This window comes from Bolinopsis microptera, chromosome 6, assembly GCF_026151205.1.
Source record: "Bolinopsis microptera isolate Bmic1 chromosome 6, MBARI_Bmic_1.0, whole genome shotgun sequence".
NCBI classification, from domain to species: domain Eukaryota; kingdom Metazoa; phylum Ctenophora; class Tentaculata; order Lobata; family Bolinopsidae; genus Bolinopsis; species Bolinopsis microptera.
In genome coordinates this window covers 489,046-506,871 of record NC_087077.1, presented here as the reverse complement: position 1 = coordinate 506,871, position 17,826 = coordinate 489,046, and the positions used below count along the sequence as shown (strand labels likewise).

General features: G+C 40.8%; 1 protein-coding gene across 3 annotated transcripts; it reads left to right on the top strand.

The window, feature by feature from the left end:
• Positions 1–110: 110 nt before the first annotated feature.
• LOC134816996 (pre-mRNA 3' end processing protein WDR33-like) lies at positions 111–17,712 on the top strand. Of its 3 annotated transcripts, XM_063826056.1 has the most exons (18): positions 182–294; positions 557–795; positions 1,069–1,173; positions 1,920–2,015; positions 2,642–2,737; positions 3,255–3,406; positions 4,152–4,376; positions 4,989–5,076; positions 5,421–5,563; positions 10,271–10,407; positions 11,992–12,102; positions 12,559–12,662; positions 13,002–13,135; positions 13,384–13,533; positions 13,677–13,810; positions 13,940–14,110; positions 16,858–16,946; positions 17,071–17,712. In XM_063826056.1, exons 1-18 carry the CDS (start codon positions 189–191, stop codon positions 17,317–17,319), a joined length of 2,529 nt encoding a protein of 842 aa, XP_063682126.1. In that variant the 5' UTR covers positions 182–188; the 3' UTR covers positions 17,320–17,712. The 3 variants fall into 3 exon arrangements, with proteins under 3 accessions (XP_063682127.1, XP_063682126.1, XP_063682128.1); XM_063826057.1 differs by lacking the exon at positions 2,642–2,737 and having other exon boundaries at positions 111–294; XM_063826058.1 differs by lacking the exon at positions 1,920–2,015.
• Positions 17,713–17,826: the final 114 nt, after the last annotated feature.

Sequence of the window (17,826 nt, the reverse complement as noted above, 5' to 3'; positions counted from 1 at the left end):
TTGACTGAATATGAGTTATTCAATGTCGGCACAAAAAGCCAATAACTTTCGCCTTAAATGCTTACTTACAAAAATCGTTTTGTTTCAAATTTAATTTTATGTTTATAAATAGTTCACATGTTGTGTATAATATATAACTAAGGATAAAAGTTTCTCCCTTTAACAACAACACAACAGACATGGTCAGCATGATGAATCCCATGGTGTATGTCCGGAACCAGCCTGAAGCACCGGTAGCGCCGGCAGGGGAGTTACCCAAACAACCGAGCATGATGGGATTCCCTTTCCAGCAAGGTGAACCAGACATTCATTATACTCACATCACCTCCATTTAGCATATAACTGTTAGATGCTGCCAGCTGTGACACGGGGACCGAATCACATTGTTCATTGTATGATCTATGCTAGGTTTATTGTTTAATATAATCATGAACGTGTATACTGTATGTAAGCTTGTTCGAAAGTTTGATTTTTAGGAGTTTAGGATTTGTGATAATTCATAATTGGTACAGTACCATATTATTGTGATAGTAACTACAATGTTCAATATTCGCAGGTATATCATCAATGCCTGGAATGCCACCGATGCCCCCAAATATGCAGGGTATGCAGTTAACACCCATGTTCTTTCCCTCACAAATGTCCACATTTGACGGGAAGCGTATGAGGAGGTCGGTGCAGCGGAAGACAGTAGACTACAACGCTCCAGTATTTGAGTATATTGAGGATAGGCTTTATAAAAAGAGTCTACATGGTTCCAAAGTTCTGCAGCCTCACAAAGCGTACTACATTGATGTGAGTGCACAAAACAAATAACTAGGGATGAGGAGAGGTTACCCTTTCTAATAATAACTATCTGCACTGTGAACAGAGTGTGTTTTGAAATGGTATTATTTTACAAAATAGGTTTATTGAAACTGTTACCATTAATGAGATAAGACAAACGCCACCTTAGGAGGATTATGACTCCTCGGACTTCATTTTAAATCAATTCCTTCTGTAACATCCTCAATTAATTTAATAGATTTGTTGTGTTGTAATTAATTAAAAACTATCCCCACTCCTCAGATGATGCCCCCAATGGGAATGCTCGACAATCCCATGAACGCGGTCACTACCCGCTTTGTCAGAATGTCCACCAACAAGTTCAAATGCCCCATCCATTTAGTCAGGGTATGTACTTATTTAATTTCAATGACAATCGTATTAATTTCTGGGTGACTTACTTTGCGCTAACGGTTCATAACAGTGCGAATTGTAACTCTCTCCTGTGCATTAAGTATAAAAAATGGGCGAATATGTATTATATATTATAGCCTTTATAGCCTTTATACGACCTGGCCACCAAGCTAATAGCTCATTATGCTGGGGTATACACCGAGATTTATCTTTATTCAGCTTTGTGAGTTACATCATGCGGCACACGCCCATAACACCTAGTGATTATTCAAACTTGTGACTATTCATTTATTCACACTCTTCTCTTTAAATATCTTCTTTTGTATAGCTTTCTGTAATATTGTGAATTGTCTGTGTAAAATACTATGTGTGCCCTTATGCAACTCTTCTTTCTGAGTACCTGTTTAAGTAAATCTCTGAAGCTTCGGAGAACGTAATAATGAAAGGGAATCTAGGTAGCGTATAAGTGGAAAGAAAGAGAATATAGGTTGTGTGATTGTGTGAAAGTGAATCTAGGTAGCGTATAAGTGGAAAGAAAGGGAATATAGGTTGTGTGATTGTGTGAAAGAAACCTGGAATCTAGGTAGCGTATAAGTGGAAAGAAAGGGAATATAGGTTGTGTGATTGTGTGAAAGAAAGGGAATCTAGGTAGCGTATAAGTGGAAAGAAAGGGAATATAGGTTGTGTGATTGTGTGAAAGTGAAAATGGAGCTGATTGTGAAATTGACTATAATTTCCAGTGGACTACAGAAGGGCGGCGATTAGTAACAGGAACTTCAAACGGGGAGTTCACTCTGTGGAACGGCTTAACTTTCAACTTTGAGACAATCTTACAGGTCTTTAGCTCGAGTGACCTGCTGTTAATGTAGAGTGAAAACATATATTATGTAGAAGAGTTTTTGTAAAAATTATCCAGTTTATTAAAAGTTCCAGGAGATGTGGGCAACAGATGGGTCCGTGGGTTCCAGAGGAGCCTTGTCTGGTTAATGTATTTTGGCGCTGAATATGTCATTATGGGGGTGATCACCCCCGTCATTATCCGTTGTTTTAATTCTTCCTGTTTCCATGTTATCATTGTACAAGTTGTCAAATTATTAGCTGATATAATACATGTTTGCTGCTACATCTGGTGTTTACTGTTTACTGTTTACTGAACTGTATGTCTTTTCAATATCTTCCATTTACACTCGTACACTCTATCATACATCATAATATATAAAAGCAATTGGCTAGTAGTACATTACTACAGGTAATTATTCAAAACGTGGTCCACATTATTTATTAATGTAATACTATAGATCTGGAGGTATGTTGATGGTGATGGGGCCCCCCCCCCCCCCTGGTGATGTATTGTACGAGTTCAAACTATGAGAACTCTGCACAACAAGTGATTATAATTCAACCTCGCAGTATTAAATTGTTTGTTTCACTTTCGGTTTCACTTTATATCCCTTCTTCCCAGTTTCTCCCTGACGGTAAGAGAATGATATCAGGAGCATCGAGCGGAGAATTCACTCTGTGGAGCGGTAACAACTTTACTTTCGAAACTAATATCCAGGTTTGATTGGTAGGCAATAATTAATCTCAATTTCCTTTTATAGGCCGTAGATCTGCCACGCATTCTTAATACATTCAAATGTCTCAGATTTCCATTAAAAGTAACAGATCAGTGATCACCAGTATCAAAAATGTCCTTCGAGCCAGAATTAAAATCTTAGCATGTTATTCTCGTGATTTGAAATGTTATTTATTGAGTTTAATATGTTTGCTGTTTGTTACACTATTCGTGTATATTTGTACATATTTCTTTTAAGTGCGATTATGCCATCATAGAATTGTAACCGTTTTGTATTGAGTGACCAGCTGAGCTGAGTTTTAATGTAATTTAGAAATTTAGCAATTTAAAATGTTTACTTTATTTTCTGAAAAGATCGCCAACATTGACTATTGAGTGTCTGTTCATTTTATTGTGGTATAATTTTATCAAAATATCACAAATAATGTCGCCTATATAAATAATATTGGACTGTCTTTACTAATCTATATTTATTAATTTATCACTAAACCTATCCCAGGCGCACGACACGGCACTGCGTGTCATGGAGTGGAACAAGAACGAAACTTGGTTATTAACAGCCGATCACACGGGAAATGTCAAGTACTGGCAGTCCAACATGAACAATGTCAAATCTTTTGATGCTCACACAGAGGTCATCAGGGACGCCAGGTACAGTTAAACACCCGGCCCCCTCCCCCGCCCCCCCCTCCACCTCGGCCCCCTCCCTCCGGCCCCCTCCCTCCGGCCCCCTCCCCCCGGCCCCCTCCCCCGGCCCCCTCCCCCGGCCCCCGGCCCTCCCCCCGGCCCTCTCCCCGGTCCCTTCCCCCGGCCCTCTCCCCCGGCCCCCTCCCCCGGCCCTCTCCCCCGGTCCCCTCCCCTCTCCCCCGGCCCCCTCCCCTCTCCCCCGGCCCTCTCCCCCGGTCCCTTCCCCCGGCCCCTTCCCCCGGCCCCCTCCCCCGGTCCCTTCCCCTGGCCTCCTCCCCCGGCCCCTTCCCTCCGGCCCCCTCCCCGGCCCCCTCCCCCGGTCCCTTCCCTCCGGCCCCCTCCCCGGCCCCCTCCCCCGGCCCCCTCCCCCTCGGCCCCCTCCCTCCGGCCCTCTCCCCCTCCCCTCCCCCCGGTCCCCTCCCCCGGTCCCTTCCCCCGGCCCCCTTTCCCCGGCCCTCTCCCCTCCCCCCGGCCCCCTCCAGCTCCCCTCCCCCCGGCCCTCTCCCCCGGCCCCCTCCCCCGGTCCCTTCCCCCGGCCCCCTCCCCCTCGGCCCCCTCCCCGGCCCCCACAACCACAGCCAGGGTGCTCTTAGGATACATTATAGGATCAAAGAGTTCTCACTTCTCATACTCACATTAAATCAGTTTAAAACTTTAATTCTGAAAAATGATTAAGTGGTTACAACTTAACTTTAAACCCTTGTTTCAGTTTCTGTCCTACTGACAAGAAGTTCGTCACGTGCTCCGACGACAGTTTAGTGAAGATCTGGGATTTCCACTCCTGTACAGAAGAGAGAGCTATGAGGGGTCACGGTGCGGAAGTGAAGTGCTGTGATTGGCACCCTCAGAAGGGGCTGATCGTGTCAGGGAGCAAGGATACTCAGCAACCTATTAAACTGTGGGATCCTAGAGTCGGACAATCTCTCACTACATTGTGCGTTACTTTCGGTTTTCAGTTCATTTTAACAGTAGATTTTTATGTGAGCCCAGATTTCGACACATTGTATAATATCTTTTGCAGTTTGACAGTTGAACTTCTTATCGGTTATACCTTCTCAGATCACACTTTTGAAAGTGAAAGTCACACCTTGAAATTCTACCTTATTTTATCGTGTCATTTCTTCCTTTTTGTCAGCGCTTTACCACTTTTGTCATATTGTATCACTCGCACCATGTGTTTCATACACTCCACGAATTTGTAACGTTTTTAAGTGAACTTTTAAAAACTCGTAGCAAAGGTTTGTCAGTGAACCATAATAGTGCATAATTTGTAGGCTTCATACCATGCAAAGCAGTGTTCATACGCAATCAACAACTTTAACATATTTTCAGGCATTTGCACAAGGCCACAGTAACAACAACTTTAACATATTTTCAGGCATTTGCACAAGGCCACAGTAACTCTTTAACATATTTTCAGGCATTTGCACAAGGCCACAGTAACTCTTTAACATATTTTCAGGCATTTGCACAAGGCCACAGTAACTCTTTAACATATTTTCAGGCATTTGCACAAGGCCACAGTAACTCTTTAACATATTTTCAGGCATTTGCACAAGGCCACAGTAACTCGAGCTAAGTGGAACAGGAATGGTAACTGGCTCCTCACTTCCTCTCGGGACCATCTGTTAAAGGTACTGTTACAAATCCTGCAAAGTTTATCATGTTTAGGTCATTGTGAGGTTATTGTTATTTTTAACTTGCTGTTCAAGCTATTCAGTTCTATCTTTATAATTTTGATAAAGTTGAACTTGAATAACTAGCTAAAGAATCAAATATTATCCTTCCTCGGATTGAATCTTTCGTATTCAACAAGATGCTAGCTCTCCTCTTGTTTCTCTATTATATTATGTAGTACAGCTTTTCCATTGAAGGAACTCAACTTATCGTTAAACTTATAGATTTATATTGTAGACTTGATTTTCACCAACCTGCTGATTGTTTGATTTTGGTTCTAACCTTATTAATCTATTTCAAGATATTTGACATTCGAGCGATGAAGGAAATGCAAGTATTCAGAGGACACAAGAAGGAAGTTATGTCCATATCCTGGCATCCAATACACGAGGGCTTGTTTGCTAGTGGTGGTGCTGATGGGAGTATTCTCTTCTGGATTGTCGGGTATGTTTCACTTTCCTCCTTACTTTCACTTTCCTCATTACTTTCACTGGATAAACTCAGTTACCATCTTACTTAGGATGATACCATTCTTCATTAAACAAGTAATGAATATAAAATATTGTCTTCTTCAAATCGACCGAAATATCTCATTAATCGGTTTATAGAGAATCAAAAGCACATCATCTGCACTAATACCTAAGACCTAACACTTAAGGGGACATACACCAAAACCTTTTTTGCCGGGACCCGGGATTTGACTTCATATTATGAAAGTATAGATTACTGTACAACTGTAAGATTTGAGGCATTGAAAAAAATTTTTGAGAGTACGCACATTCGAAAAACAAATTATTTTCTTTTTCGAAAGTTTTGGAAATTTTGAGAAGTCTGTCACTGTAATACCGATATTTCAGTCATTTTAAACGTTTTTTGGCTGATTTTTTAACTGAACATTATTTACAATCCGTACAAGAAGCACTTCAGAGGATTTTATAATTAAAATATAGATGACGAAGTTACAGACCAAACAAGGTCGAGAGAAGCAAAATTGAAATTTTTGAAAAAATCAAAGTTGTATATTTTACCATTCACCCAGGTCATAAGATATCGCTTCAAAAATTCTTGTGAGTGTAGCTGATGATCATATCCGACTTTTTGGAACAGGATTTCTCTCAATTTTGAGTTTTAAGGTATGAAATGTGGCCTCAAACGACTTAGTAAAATTCATCGTAAAAAAGGTCCAAACATGGCAGATTTAAGGCTTAAAATGCCTATAACTCAAAAAGCATCAGTTTTTAAAATTTTTTTTTACAGAATCGTAATCAGCTTGAGAAGACGAATCTTTTGGTACCAAATAGGTGATTTTAGAAGACAAATTGTCTTCAATAATTTTCCAGCTCGAACACAAGGGTCCCTTGTACAAATTGTACACATTTTTTAAACCTAACACGTGACCTAACACGTGACCTAACACGTGACCTAACACGTGACCTAACACGTGACCTAACAAGTGACCTAACACGTAACCTTATAACCGAACACGTGACCTAACACGTGACCTAACACGTAACCTTATAACCGAACACGTGACCTAACACGTGACCTAACACAAAACCTAACACGTAACCTAACACGTAACCTAACACGTAACCTAACACGTAACCTAACACGTAACCTAACACGTGACCTAACACGTGACCTTACACGTAACCTTGTAACCTTATAACCTAACACGTAACCTTACACGTAACCTAACACGTGACCTAACACGTAACCTAACACGTAACCTAACACGTGACCTAACCGGTGACCTAACACGTGACCTTACACGTAACCTCATAACCTAACACGTAACCTTACACGTAACCTAACACGTGACCTAACACGTGACCTAACACGTGACCTAACACGTGACCTAACACGTGACCTAACCGGTGACCTAACACGTAACCTTATAACCTAACACGTGACCTAACAAGTGACCTAACACGTAACCTAACATGTAACCTAACACGTAACCTTTTGACCTAACACGTGACCTAACAAGTGACCTAACACGTAACCTAACACGTAACCTTACACGTAACCTTACACGTAACCTAACACGTAACCTTAAAAGCTAACACGTAACCTAACACGTAAACTTATAACCGAACACGTGACCTTACACGTAACCTGATAACCGAACACGTGACCTAACACGTGACCTAACACGTAACCTAACACGTAACCTAACACGTTACCTAACACGTAACCTAACACGTTACCTAACACGTAACCTTACACGTAACCTAACACGTAACCTAACACATAACCTTATAACCTAACACGTAACCTTACACGTAACCTTACACGTAACCTAACACGTAACCTTACACGTAACCTAACACGTAACCTTAAAAGCTAACACGTAACCTAACACGTAAACTTATAACCGAACACGTGACCTTACACGTAACCTTATAACCGAACACGTGACCTAACACGTGACCTAACACGTAACCTAACACGTAACCTAACACGTTACCTAACACGTAACCTAACACGTGACCTAACACGTGACCTTACACGTAACCTTGTAACCTTATAACCTAACACGTAACCTTACACGTAACCTAACACGTGACCTAACACGTAACCTAACACGTAACCTAACACGTGACCTAACCGGTGACCTAACACGTGACCTTACACGTAACCTTATAACCTAACACGTAACCTTACACGTAACCTAACACGTGACCTAACACGTGACCTAACCGGTGACCTAACACGTGACCTTACACGTAACCTTGTAACCTTATAACCTAACACGTAACCTTACACGTAACCTAACACGTGACCTAACACGTAACCTAACACGTAACCTAACACGTGACCTAACCGGTGACCTAACACGTGACCTTACACGTAACCTTATAACCTAACACGTAACCTTACACGTTACCTAACACGTGACCTAACACGTGACCTAACCGGTGACCTAACACGTGACCTTACACGTAACCTAACACGTGACCTAACACGTAACCTAACACGTAACCTAACACGTGACCTAACCGGTGACCTAACACGTGACCTTACACGTAACCTTATAACCTAACACGTAACCTTACACGTAACCTAACACGTGACCTAACACGTGACCTAACACGTGACCTAACACGTAACCTAACACGTGACCTAACACGTAACCTAACACGTAACCTAACACGTGACCTAACCGGTGACCTAACACGTGACCTTACACGTAACCTTATAACCTAACACGTAACCTTACACGTGACCTAACACGTGACCTAACCGGTGACCTAACACGTAACCTTATAACCTAACACGTGACCTAACAAGTGACCTAACCGGTGACCTAACACGTGACCTTACACGTAACCTTATAACCTAACACGTGACCTAACACGTGACCTAACACGTGACCTAACCGGTGACCTAACACGTAACCTTATAACCTAACACGTGACCTAACAAGTGACCTAACACGTAACCTAACATGTAACCTAACACGTAACCTTTTAACCTAACAGGTGACCTAACAAGTGACCTAACACGTAACCTTATACCCGAACACGTAACCTAACACGTAACCTAACACGTAACCTAACACGTAAACTTATAACCTAACACGTAACCTAACACGTAACCTTATTTAACCTAACACGTAACCTTATTTAACCTAACACGTAACCTAACACGTAACCTTATAACCGAACACGTGACCTAACACGTGACCTAACACGTAACCTAACACGTAACCTAACACGTAACCTTATTTAACCTAACACGTAACCTAACACGTAACCTTATAACCTAACACGTAACCTTACGCGTAACCTAACACGTAACCTAACACGTAACCTTATTTAACCTAACACGTAACCTAACACGTAACCTAACACGTAACCTAACACGTAACCTAACACGTAACCTTACACGTAACCTAACACGTAACCTTATTTAACCTAACACGTAACCTTATTTAACCTAACACGTAACCTTATTTAACCTAACAAGTAACCTAACACGTAACCTAACACGTAACCTAACACGTAACCTTACACGTAACCTAACACGTAACCTTATTTAACCTAACACGTAACCTTATTTAACCTAACACGTAACCTTATTTAACCTAACACGTAACTTTACACGTAACCTTATAACCTAACACGTGACCTTACACGTAACCTAACACGTAACCTAACACGTAACCTAACACGTAACCTTATTTAACCTAACACGTAACCTAACACGTAACCTTATTTAACCTAACACGTAACCTTATTTAACCTAACACGTAACCTTATTTAACCTAACACGTAACCTAACACGTAACCTTATAACCTAACACGTGACCTTACACGTAACCTAACACGTAACCTAACACGTAACCTAACACGTAACCTTATTTAACCTAACACGTAACCTAACACGTAACCTTATAACTTAACACGTAACCTTACACGTAACCTTACACGTAACCTAACACGTAACCTAACACGTAACCTTACACGTAACCTAACACGTAACCTTATTTAACCTAACACGTAACCTAACACGTAACCTTATTTAACCTAACACGTAACCTAACACGTAACCTAACACGTAACCTAACACGTAACCTAACACGTAACCTAACACGTAACCTAACACGTAACCTTATTTAACCTAACACGTAACTTAACACGTAACCTAACACGTAACCTTATTTAACCTAACACGTAACCTAACACGTAACCTTATAACGTAACACGTGACCTAACACGTAACCTAACACGTAACCTTATTTAACCTAACACGTAACCTAACACGTAACCTTATAACCGAACACGTGACCTAACACGTAACCTAACACGTAACCTTATTTAACCTAACACGTAACCTTATTACCTAACACGTGACCTAACACGTGACCTAACACGTGACCTAACACGTGACCTAACACGTGACCTAACACGTGACCTAACACGTGACCTAACACGTGACCTAACACGTGACCTAACACGTGACCTAACACGTTACCTAACACGTGACCTAACACGTGACCTAACACGTGACCTAACACGTGACCTAACACGTGACCTAACATGCTAACACGTGACCTAACATGTGACCTAACACGTGACCTAACACGTGACCTAACACGTGACTTAACACGTGACTTAACACGTGACCTAACACGTGACCTGACAGGACGGATAGAGAAGTTGGAGGGATGGACACAGCACACGAGGGGATGGTATTGTCACTGGACTGGCACCCTCTGGGACACATTCTAGCTAGTGGCAGTAACGATCACACTGCTAAATTCTGGACCAGAAACAGACCAGGTAAACAGTCATAGTCCAACAATATGTAATATGTATTTATAATGTATAATTACCACACGGTAAATACATCATAATGGCTCGATTACAATTCATGGGTATAATGTTACTCTCTCTCTGGTCACACGATGTGATTGTTAAAGCTTGACGAATCTCAACATTATAGGTGACAATATGGTAGTTGTCCCTATACTTTGTATTTTCTAGGAGATCTGATGCAGGATAAATACAATTTGAACACGAACCCTAACGAGGGACTGTATGTTATAGTAGTTAACCCTATACTTTGTATTTTCTAGGAGATCTGATGCAGGATAAATACAATTTGAACACGAACCCTAACGAGGGACTGTATGTTATAGTAGTTAACCCTATACTTTGTATTTTCTAGGAGATCTGATGCAGGATAAATACAATTTGAACACGAACCCTAACGAGGGACTGTAGTTAACCCTATACTTTGTATTTTCTAGGAGATCTGATGCAGGATAAATACAATTTGAACACGAACCCTAACGAGGGACTGTATTAGTTAACCCTATACTTTGTATTTTCTAGGAGATCTGATGCAGGATAAATACAATTTGAACACGAACCCTAACGAGGGACTGTATGTTATAGTAGTTAACCCTATACTTTGTATTTTCTAGGAGATCTGATGCAGGATAAATACAATTTGAACACGAACCCTAACGAGGGACTGTATTAGTTAACCCTATACTTTGTATTTTCTAGGAGATCTGATGCAGGATAAATACAATTTGAACACGAACCCTAACGAGGGACTGTATTAGTTAACCCTATACTTTGTATTTTCTAGGAGATCTGATGCAGGATAAATACAATTTGAACACGAACCCTAACGAGGGACTGTAGTTAACCCTATACTTTGTATTTTCTAGGAGATCTGATGCAGGATAAATACAATTTGAACACGAACCCTAACGAGGGACTGTATTAGTTAACCCTATACTTTGTATTTTCTAGGAGATCTGATGCAGGATAAATACAATTTGAACACGAACCCTAACGAGGGACTGTATGTTATAGTAGTTAACCCTATACTTTGTATTTTCTAGGAGATCTGATGCAGGATAAATACAATTTGAACACGAACCCTAACGAGGGACTGTAGTTAACCCTATACTTTGTATTTTCTAGGAGATCTGATGCAGGATAAATACAATTTGAACACGAACCCTAACGAGGGACTGTATTAGTTAACCCTATACTTTGTATTTTCTAGGAGATCTGATGCAGGATAAATACAATTTGAACACGAACCCTAACGAGGGACTGTATGTTATAGTAGTTAACCCTATACTTTGTATTTTCTAGGAGATCTGATGCAGGATAAATACAATTTGAACACGAACCCTAACGAGGGACTGTAGTTAACCCTATACTTTGTATTTTCTAGGAGATCTGATGCAGGATAAATACAATTTGAACACGAACCCTAACGAGGGACTGTATTAGTTAACCCTATACTTTGTATTTTCTAGGAGATCTGATGCAGGATAAATACAATTTGAACACGAACCCTAACGAGGGACTGTAGTTAACCCTATACTTTGTATTTTCTAGGAGATCTGATGCAGGATAAATACAATTTGAACACGAACCCTAACGAGGGACTGTACGATCAAACTGAGCTTCAGGACCTTGCTATTGAGGATCCTCATGGATTACAAATGGGTAGGTGTGCGTTAGTGGTATGTATTAAACATAATAAGCTCAGTAATTAGTTAGTGGTATGTATTAAACATAATAAGCTCAGTAATATTGTTAGTGGTATGTATTAAACATAATAAGCTCAGTAATATTGTTAGTGGTATGTATTAAACATAATAAGCTCAGTAATATTTGGCCAAAAGGTTGAATACCGATAAAGAACTGGCTAGAACCGCTCTAGAATTGGCTTAGAGCCGGCTATGAACCGCTCAACGGCTTTTCTACACCGGCTTTTCTAACTAAAATATTATATTAATGTATGCTTAGTGCCTTGTTCTCCTACGTTCCAAGCTAAATCGTTTTGTCTGAAATTTAAAAAAAGAGTAATGAAGCTTCCTCAGTTGATCAGTGTACTCGAACAGTCAACAGTGTGATTATCATTTAATTAGCAGTCAATTAGTACAATTACCTGTATTTCAGACCAGGAACCAGTTATATTGGACTCTAAAGTAATACCGGGTATGGGTGAGACGCAGAACCTACAGGTGGATGATAATGTCATCAATACTCTCGCTCCTTCTAAGGTTAGTTTTTAATCAAGTTTCACGCATTATTGAGGGAATTTCCTGAGAGTTACAGTTACACTAGTTTATTTTATATATTTTAAGGGTCGTTTCCTTTGTTTGTTTGTTTCGAATATTTTCTTTGTTCGTGTTGAATATTGTTACACTGTTGCATATGTTGTGATTTTAAACTCTCATGTTTTCACTGTTGCTTAGTTATTTGAACACCTGTATAACGACACTTGCCAATAAATCCCGCTGATTTTGCTGAATAATTTCAATATCACGCCACAAGTGACAAGAATGACACGAGTAATATGACGTCACAAGTATGACGTCACAAGCCCCCTCTGACATCAGGTGATCAGTAAGAGTAACGAGAAGACGAGCAGCAAGTCCCTGCACCAGATCCTGCCCATGATAAGAACAGAGGTGGTTCCTGGACTACAGATCAGTACTGAGAAGATGAAGGGAGAACTCGAGATAGCTGCCACGTTAGTTCACCCTTTGAAGTATATTTATAATAATTTAGATCGTTCTCTTCTTTTTCACAGCCCTGTCTTCTTTTAATTGGGATTTCTTTTGCGAGCTGGAATTCCTGCGCAGGTTTTATAATTGAACAAAGCATATCCTATTCAAAATATTCTGTGAAATATTTTGGAATTAGTATTATTTAACGGCCGTGTAATTATTTTCTGGAATCACATAACGAGTATAAGTGGTTAACAAAAGTTCTTTCCAGAGTGCAAAATCAGCGAAACCAGAACCAACAAAACCAACAGAACCAACAACAAAACCAGAATCAACAACAAGGTCAAACCCAGACCCAACAGCAGCAGCAACAACAGAACACAGCCAATCTAACCAGCTTCAATGCTAACGACGAATATGGGTAAGCTCACTTTTTATCACATTACCCTATCTTTTACATATCATTTCCAAGGAACTTCTAACCTAAAGTTAAAGGGTATTGCAGTGACATGAACTTATTGCTGACCAACACGTGATCATGTCTAACCACGTGACATGCCCCAGGTTCGACCAGCAAGGTACGTACGTAGAACAAGGGAACTGGAACAATACAGGAGGCTGGGATACCCAGAACCAGAGTAACCAAAATACCAACAAGCAGACAACCGGCTTCAACCAGCCACCTCCTCCTGGACAAGGTAACAGCTGCATTGTAGTTATACTGTGCGTTATCCGACCTGAGATTAACTCACAGATGATGACATGGTTTAGACAGTAAATTTCGTTAATATTTTGAAGAATAACGATCCTAGAAATGCCATCCTCAGAGCCGTCCACCTTCAACTACAACACAGCCCCCCAAAGAGGGGGAGGGCCCCCCAGAAGGACCTTCAGTAACGAGGGACAACAACAACATGAAGGGTCTGTGTCACGTGGGAGGGGTGACGGGTCACGTGGAAGGAGAGGGTTCAGGGGCGGAGACAGGGGCAGCTTCAGAGGTAACAATATGTTTTACAATGACTATAGGCTAATATTATTTATTATTGTAAATACAATCATTGTAATATTAGGTATTCACTGTATATAATCTAGATTTTAGCTGTATTGTGGTCACTGGTCAAGACTTTTGTTCTAGATAAGAATTACACTGGTCCGGGTCACTAGTTTATTTATCTAATAGAGAAAACAGACTGTGGCTCAAATAACCACTAATTTGCTAGATCTTGATAGGTTCTTCATTAGCTAACTTGAGTTATATTAGGTAGAGGAGACGGGAGCAGACCGTATCTTCATTAGCTAACTTGAGTTATATTAGGTAGAGGAGACGGGAGCAGACCGTATCTTCATTAGCTAACTTGAGTTATATTAGGTAGAGGAGACGGGAGCAGACCGTATCTTCATTAGCTAACTTGAGTTATATTAGGTAGAGGAGACGGGAGCAGACCGTATCTTCATTAGCTAACTTGAGTTATATTAGGTAGAGGAGACGGGAGCAGACCGTATCTTCATTAGCTAACTTGAGTTATATTAGGTAGAGGAGACGGGAGCAGACCGTATCTTCATTAGCTAACTTGAGTTATATTAGGTAGAGGAGACGGGAGCAGACCGTATCTTCATTAGCTAACTTGAGTTATATTAGGTAGAGGAGACGGGAGCAGACCGCATCTTCATTAGCTAACTTGAGTTATATTAGGTAGAGGAGACGGGAGCAGACCGTATCTTCATTAGCTAACTTGAGTTATATTAGGTAGAGGAGACGGGAGCAGACCGTATCTTCATTAGCTAACTTGAGTTATATTAGGTAGAGGAGACGGGAGCAGACCGTATCTTCATTAGCTAACTTGAGTTATATTAGGTAGAGGAGACGGGAGCAGACCGTATCTTCATTAGCTAACTTGAGTTATATTAGGTAGAGGAGACGGGAGCAGACCGTATCTTCATTAGCTAACTTGAGTTATATTAGGTAGAGGAGACGGGAGCAGACCGTATCTTCATTAGCTAACTTGAGTTATATTAGGTAGAGGAGACGGGAGCAGACCGTATCTTCATTAGCTAACTTGAGTTATATTAGGTAGAGGAGACGGGAGCAGACCGTATCTTCATTAGCTAACTTGAGTTATATTAGGTAGAGGAGACGGGAGCAGACCGTATCTTCATTAGCTAACTTGAGTTATATTAGGTAGAGGAGACGGGAGCAGACCGTATCTTCATTAGCTAACTTGAGTTATATTAGGTAGAGGAGACGGGAGCAGACCGTATCTTCATTAGCTAACTTGAGTTATATTAGGTAGAGGAGACGGGAGCAGACCGTATCTTCATTAGCTAACTTGAGTTATATTAGGTAGAGGAGACGGGAGCAGACCGTATCTTCATTAGCTAACTTGAGTTATATTAGGTAGAGGAGACGGGAGCAGACCGTATCTTCATTAGCTAACTTGAGTTATATTAGGTAGAGGAGACGGGAGCAGACCGTATCTTCATTAGCTAACTTGAGTTATATTAGGTAGAGGAGACGGGAGCAGACCGTATCTTCATTAGCTAACTTGAGTTATATTAGGTAGAGGAGACGGGAGCAGACCGTATCTTCATTAGCTAACTTGAGTTATATTAGGTAGAGGAGACGGGAGCAGACCGTATCTTCATTAGCTAACTTGAGTTATATTAGGTAGAGGAGACGGGAGCAGACCGTATCTTCATTAGCTAACTTGAGTTATATTAGGTAGAGGAGACGGGAGCAGACCGCATCTTCATTAGCTAACTTGAGTTATATTAGGTAGAGGAGACGGGAGCAGACCGTATCTTCATTAGCTAACTTGAGTTATATTAGGTAGAGGAGACGGGAGCAGACCGTATCTTCATTAGCTAACTTGAGTTATATTAGGTAGAGGAGACGGGAGCAGACCGTATCTTCATTAGCTAACTTGAGTTATATTAGGTAGAGGAGACGGGAGCAGACCGTATCTTCATTAGCTAACTTGAGTTATATTAGGTAGAGGAGACGGGAGCAGACCGTATCTTCATTAGCTAACTTGAGTTATATTAGGTAGAGGAGACGGGAGCAGACCGTATCTTCATTAGCTAACTTGAGTTATATTAGGTAGAGGAGACGGGAGCAGACCGTATCTTCATTAGCTAACTTGAGTTATATTAGGTAGAGGAGACGGGAGCAGACCGTATCTTCATTAGCTAACTTGAGTTATATTAGGTAGAGGAGACGGGAGCAGACCGTATCTTCATTAGCTAACTTGAGTTATATTAGGTAGAGGAGACGGGAGCAGACCGTATCTTCATTAGCTAACTTGAGTTATATTAGGTAGAGGAGACGGGAGTTGACCGTATCTTCATTAGCTAACTTGAGTTATATTAGGTAGAGGAGACGGGAGAAGACCGTATCTTCATTAGCTAACTTGAGTTATATTAGGTAGAGGAGACGGGAGCAGACCGTATCTTCATTAGCTAACTTGAGTTATATTAGGTAGAGGAGACGGGAGCAGACCGTATCTTCATTAGCTAACTTGAGTTATATTAGGTAGAGGAGACGGGAGAAGACCGTATCTTCATTAGCTAACTTGAGTTATATTAGGTAGAGGAGACGGGAGTTGACCGTATCTTCATTAGCTAACTTGAGTTATATTAGGTAGAGGAGACGGGAGCAGACCGTATCTTCATTAGCTAACTTGAGTTATATTAGGTAGAGGAGACGGGAGCAGACCGTATCTTCATTAGCTAACTTGAGTTATATTAGGTAGAGGAGACGGGAGCAGACCGTATCCAGATCCCAGTAGTAGGGCAGAGGTTTCACTTCAAGGGGTGGAGATAGGGGATCTAACAGAGGTTTGAAGAATTGAAAATTTTTTCCGGGGATTGTCGATTAAAAAAAACTCAATCAGCGACCTTACTCTTAAGTGTACTAATTAACCAGATTCTATTTAATATTAATATATTTTGTTCTCCGCAGGGTCTGGTTTCCGTGGTAACTCCCGAGGAAGAGGAGACCGAGGAGGAGCTCGTGGTCGTGGTGGTGACCGGGGTAGGGGCCGTGGTGATTTCAGGGGTCGTGGTCGAGGAGGCCCCCCTAGCTCTCAGTCCAGCGATCAGTGGGCTAACTCTAATAGGACTTGAGAGACATGTTGAGCAGTGTGCTGTGCGCACTGATTCCATTGATCTAGGAAGTGTTTTCAAGATGACCGTTTATTGGAGAGTCTGAATTTTTAGTATTTGATAAGTTTTAAAGAGTGTGAGAGAGAGTCCAGGTGGACTACCAGTTTTTTAACTTCAGATAAGATGACTAGGTGAATACCAGTGTGATCGCCTAACAAATTTGCAAAACCCTGATAAAATGTCCTCGTTGAGCTATGACTTCCCATTTGCTGATGATCGGACTCAGCTCCTTTAAAAATTTATTGACGAATTCTTCTTAAAATCAAAAGTACCCGTTAAAATGGGTACGAAAATCTATTATAATTGATTTGTTTGTGAAGAGTTGCTGAGTTGCATTAGCAATTGATACATCTTCAGTGTTTATTTATTGAACATATTTTTGTTTTATCTTTTTATTTTGTTATTTTATGGATGTAACCTCATCTGATAAGATGAATGAGATATTGTATTATTTCTACTCTCACTTCTCAGTTACCAAGTCAATTGATGAAAATTAACGTGAAACTACGTAAGTTAACCAATCATTCTAGTCAAAAGTAACTGTTTGCTTTTG

What these genes read in the sequence shown, in the direction of transcription:
- LOC134816996 (XM_063826056.1), top strand. Translation starts at nt 189, where the DNA reads ATGATGAATCCCATGGTGTATGTCCGGAACCAGCCTGAAGCACCGGTA. An exon ending in GGGATTCCCTTTCCAGCAAG is followed by an intron (nt 295 to 556) that starts GTGAACCAGACA and finishes CAATATTCGCAG; the next exon opens with GTATATCATCAATGCCTGGA. An exon ending in TCCTCATGGATTACAAATGG is followed by an intron (nt 12,103 to 12,558) that starts GTAGGTGTGCGT and finishes CCTGTATTTCAG; the next exon opens with ACCAGGAACCAGTTATATTG.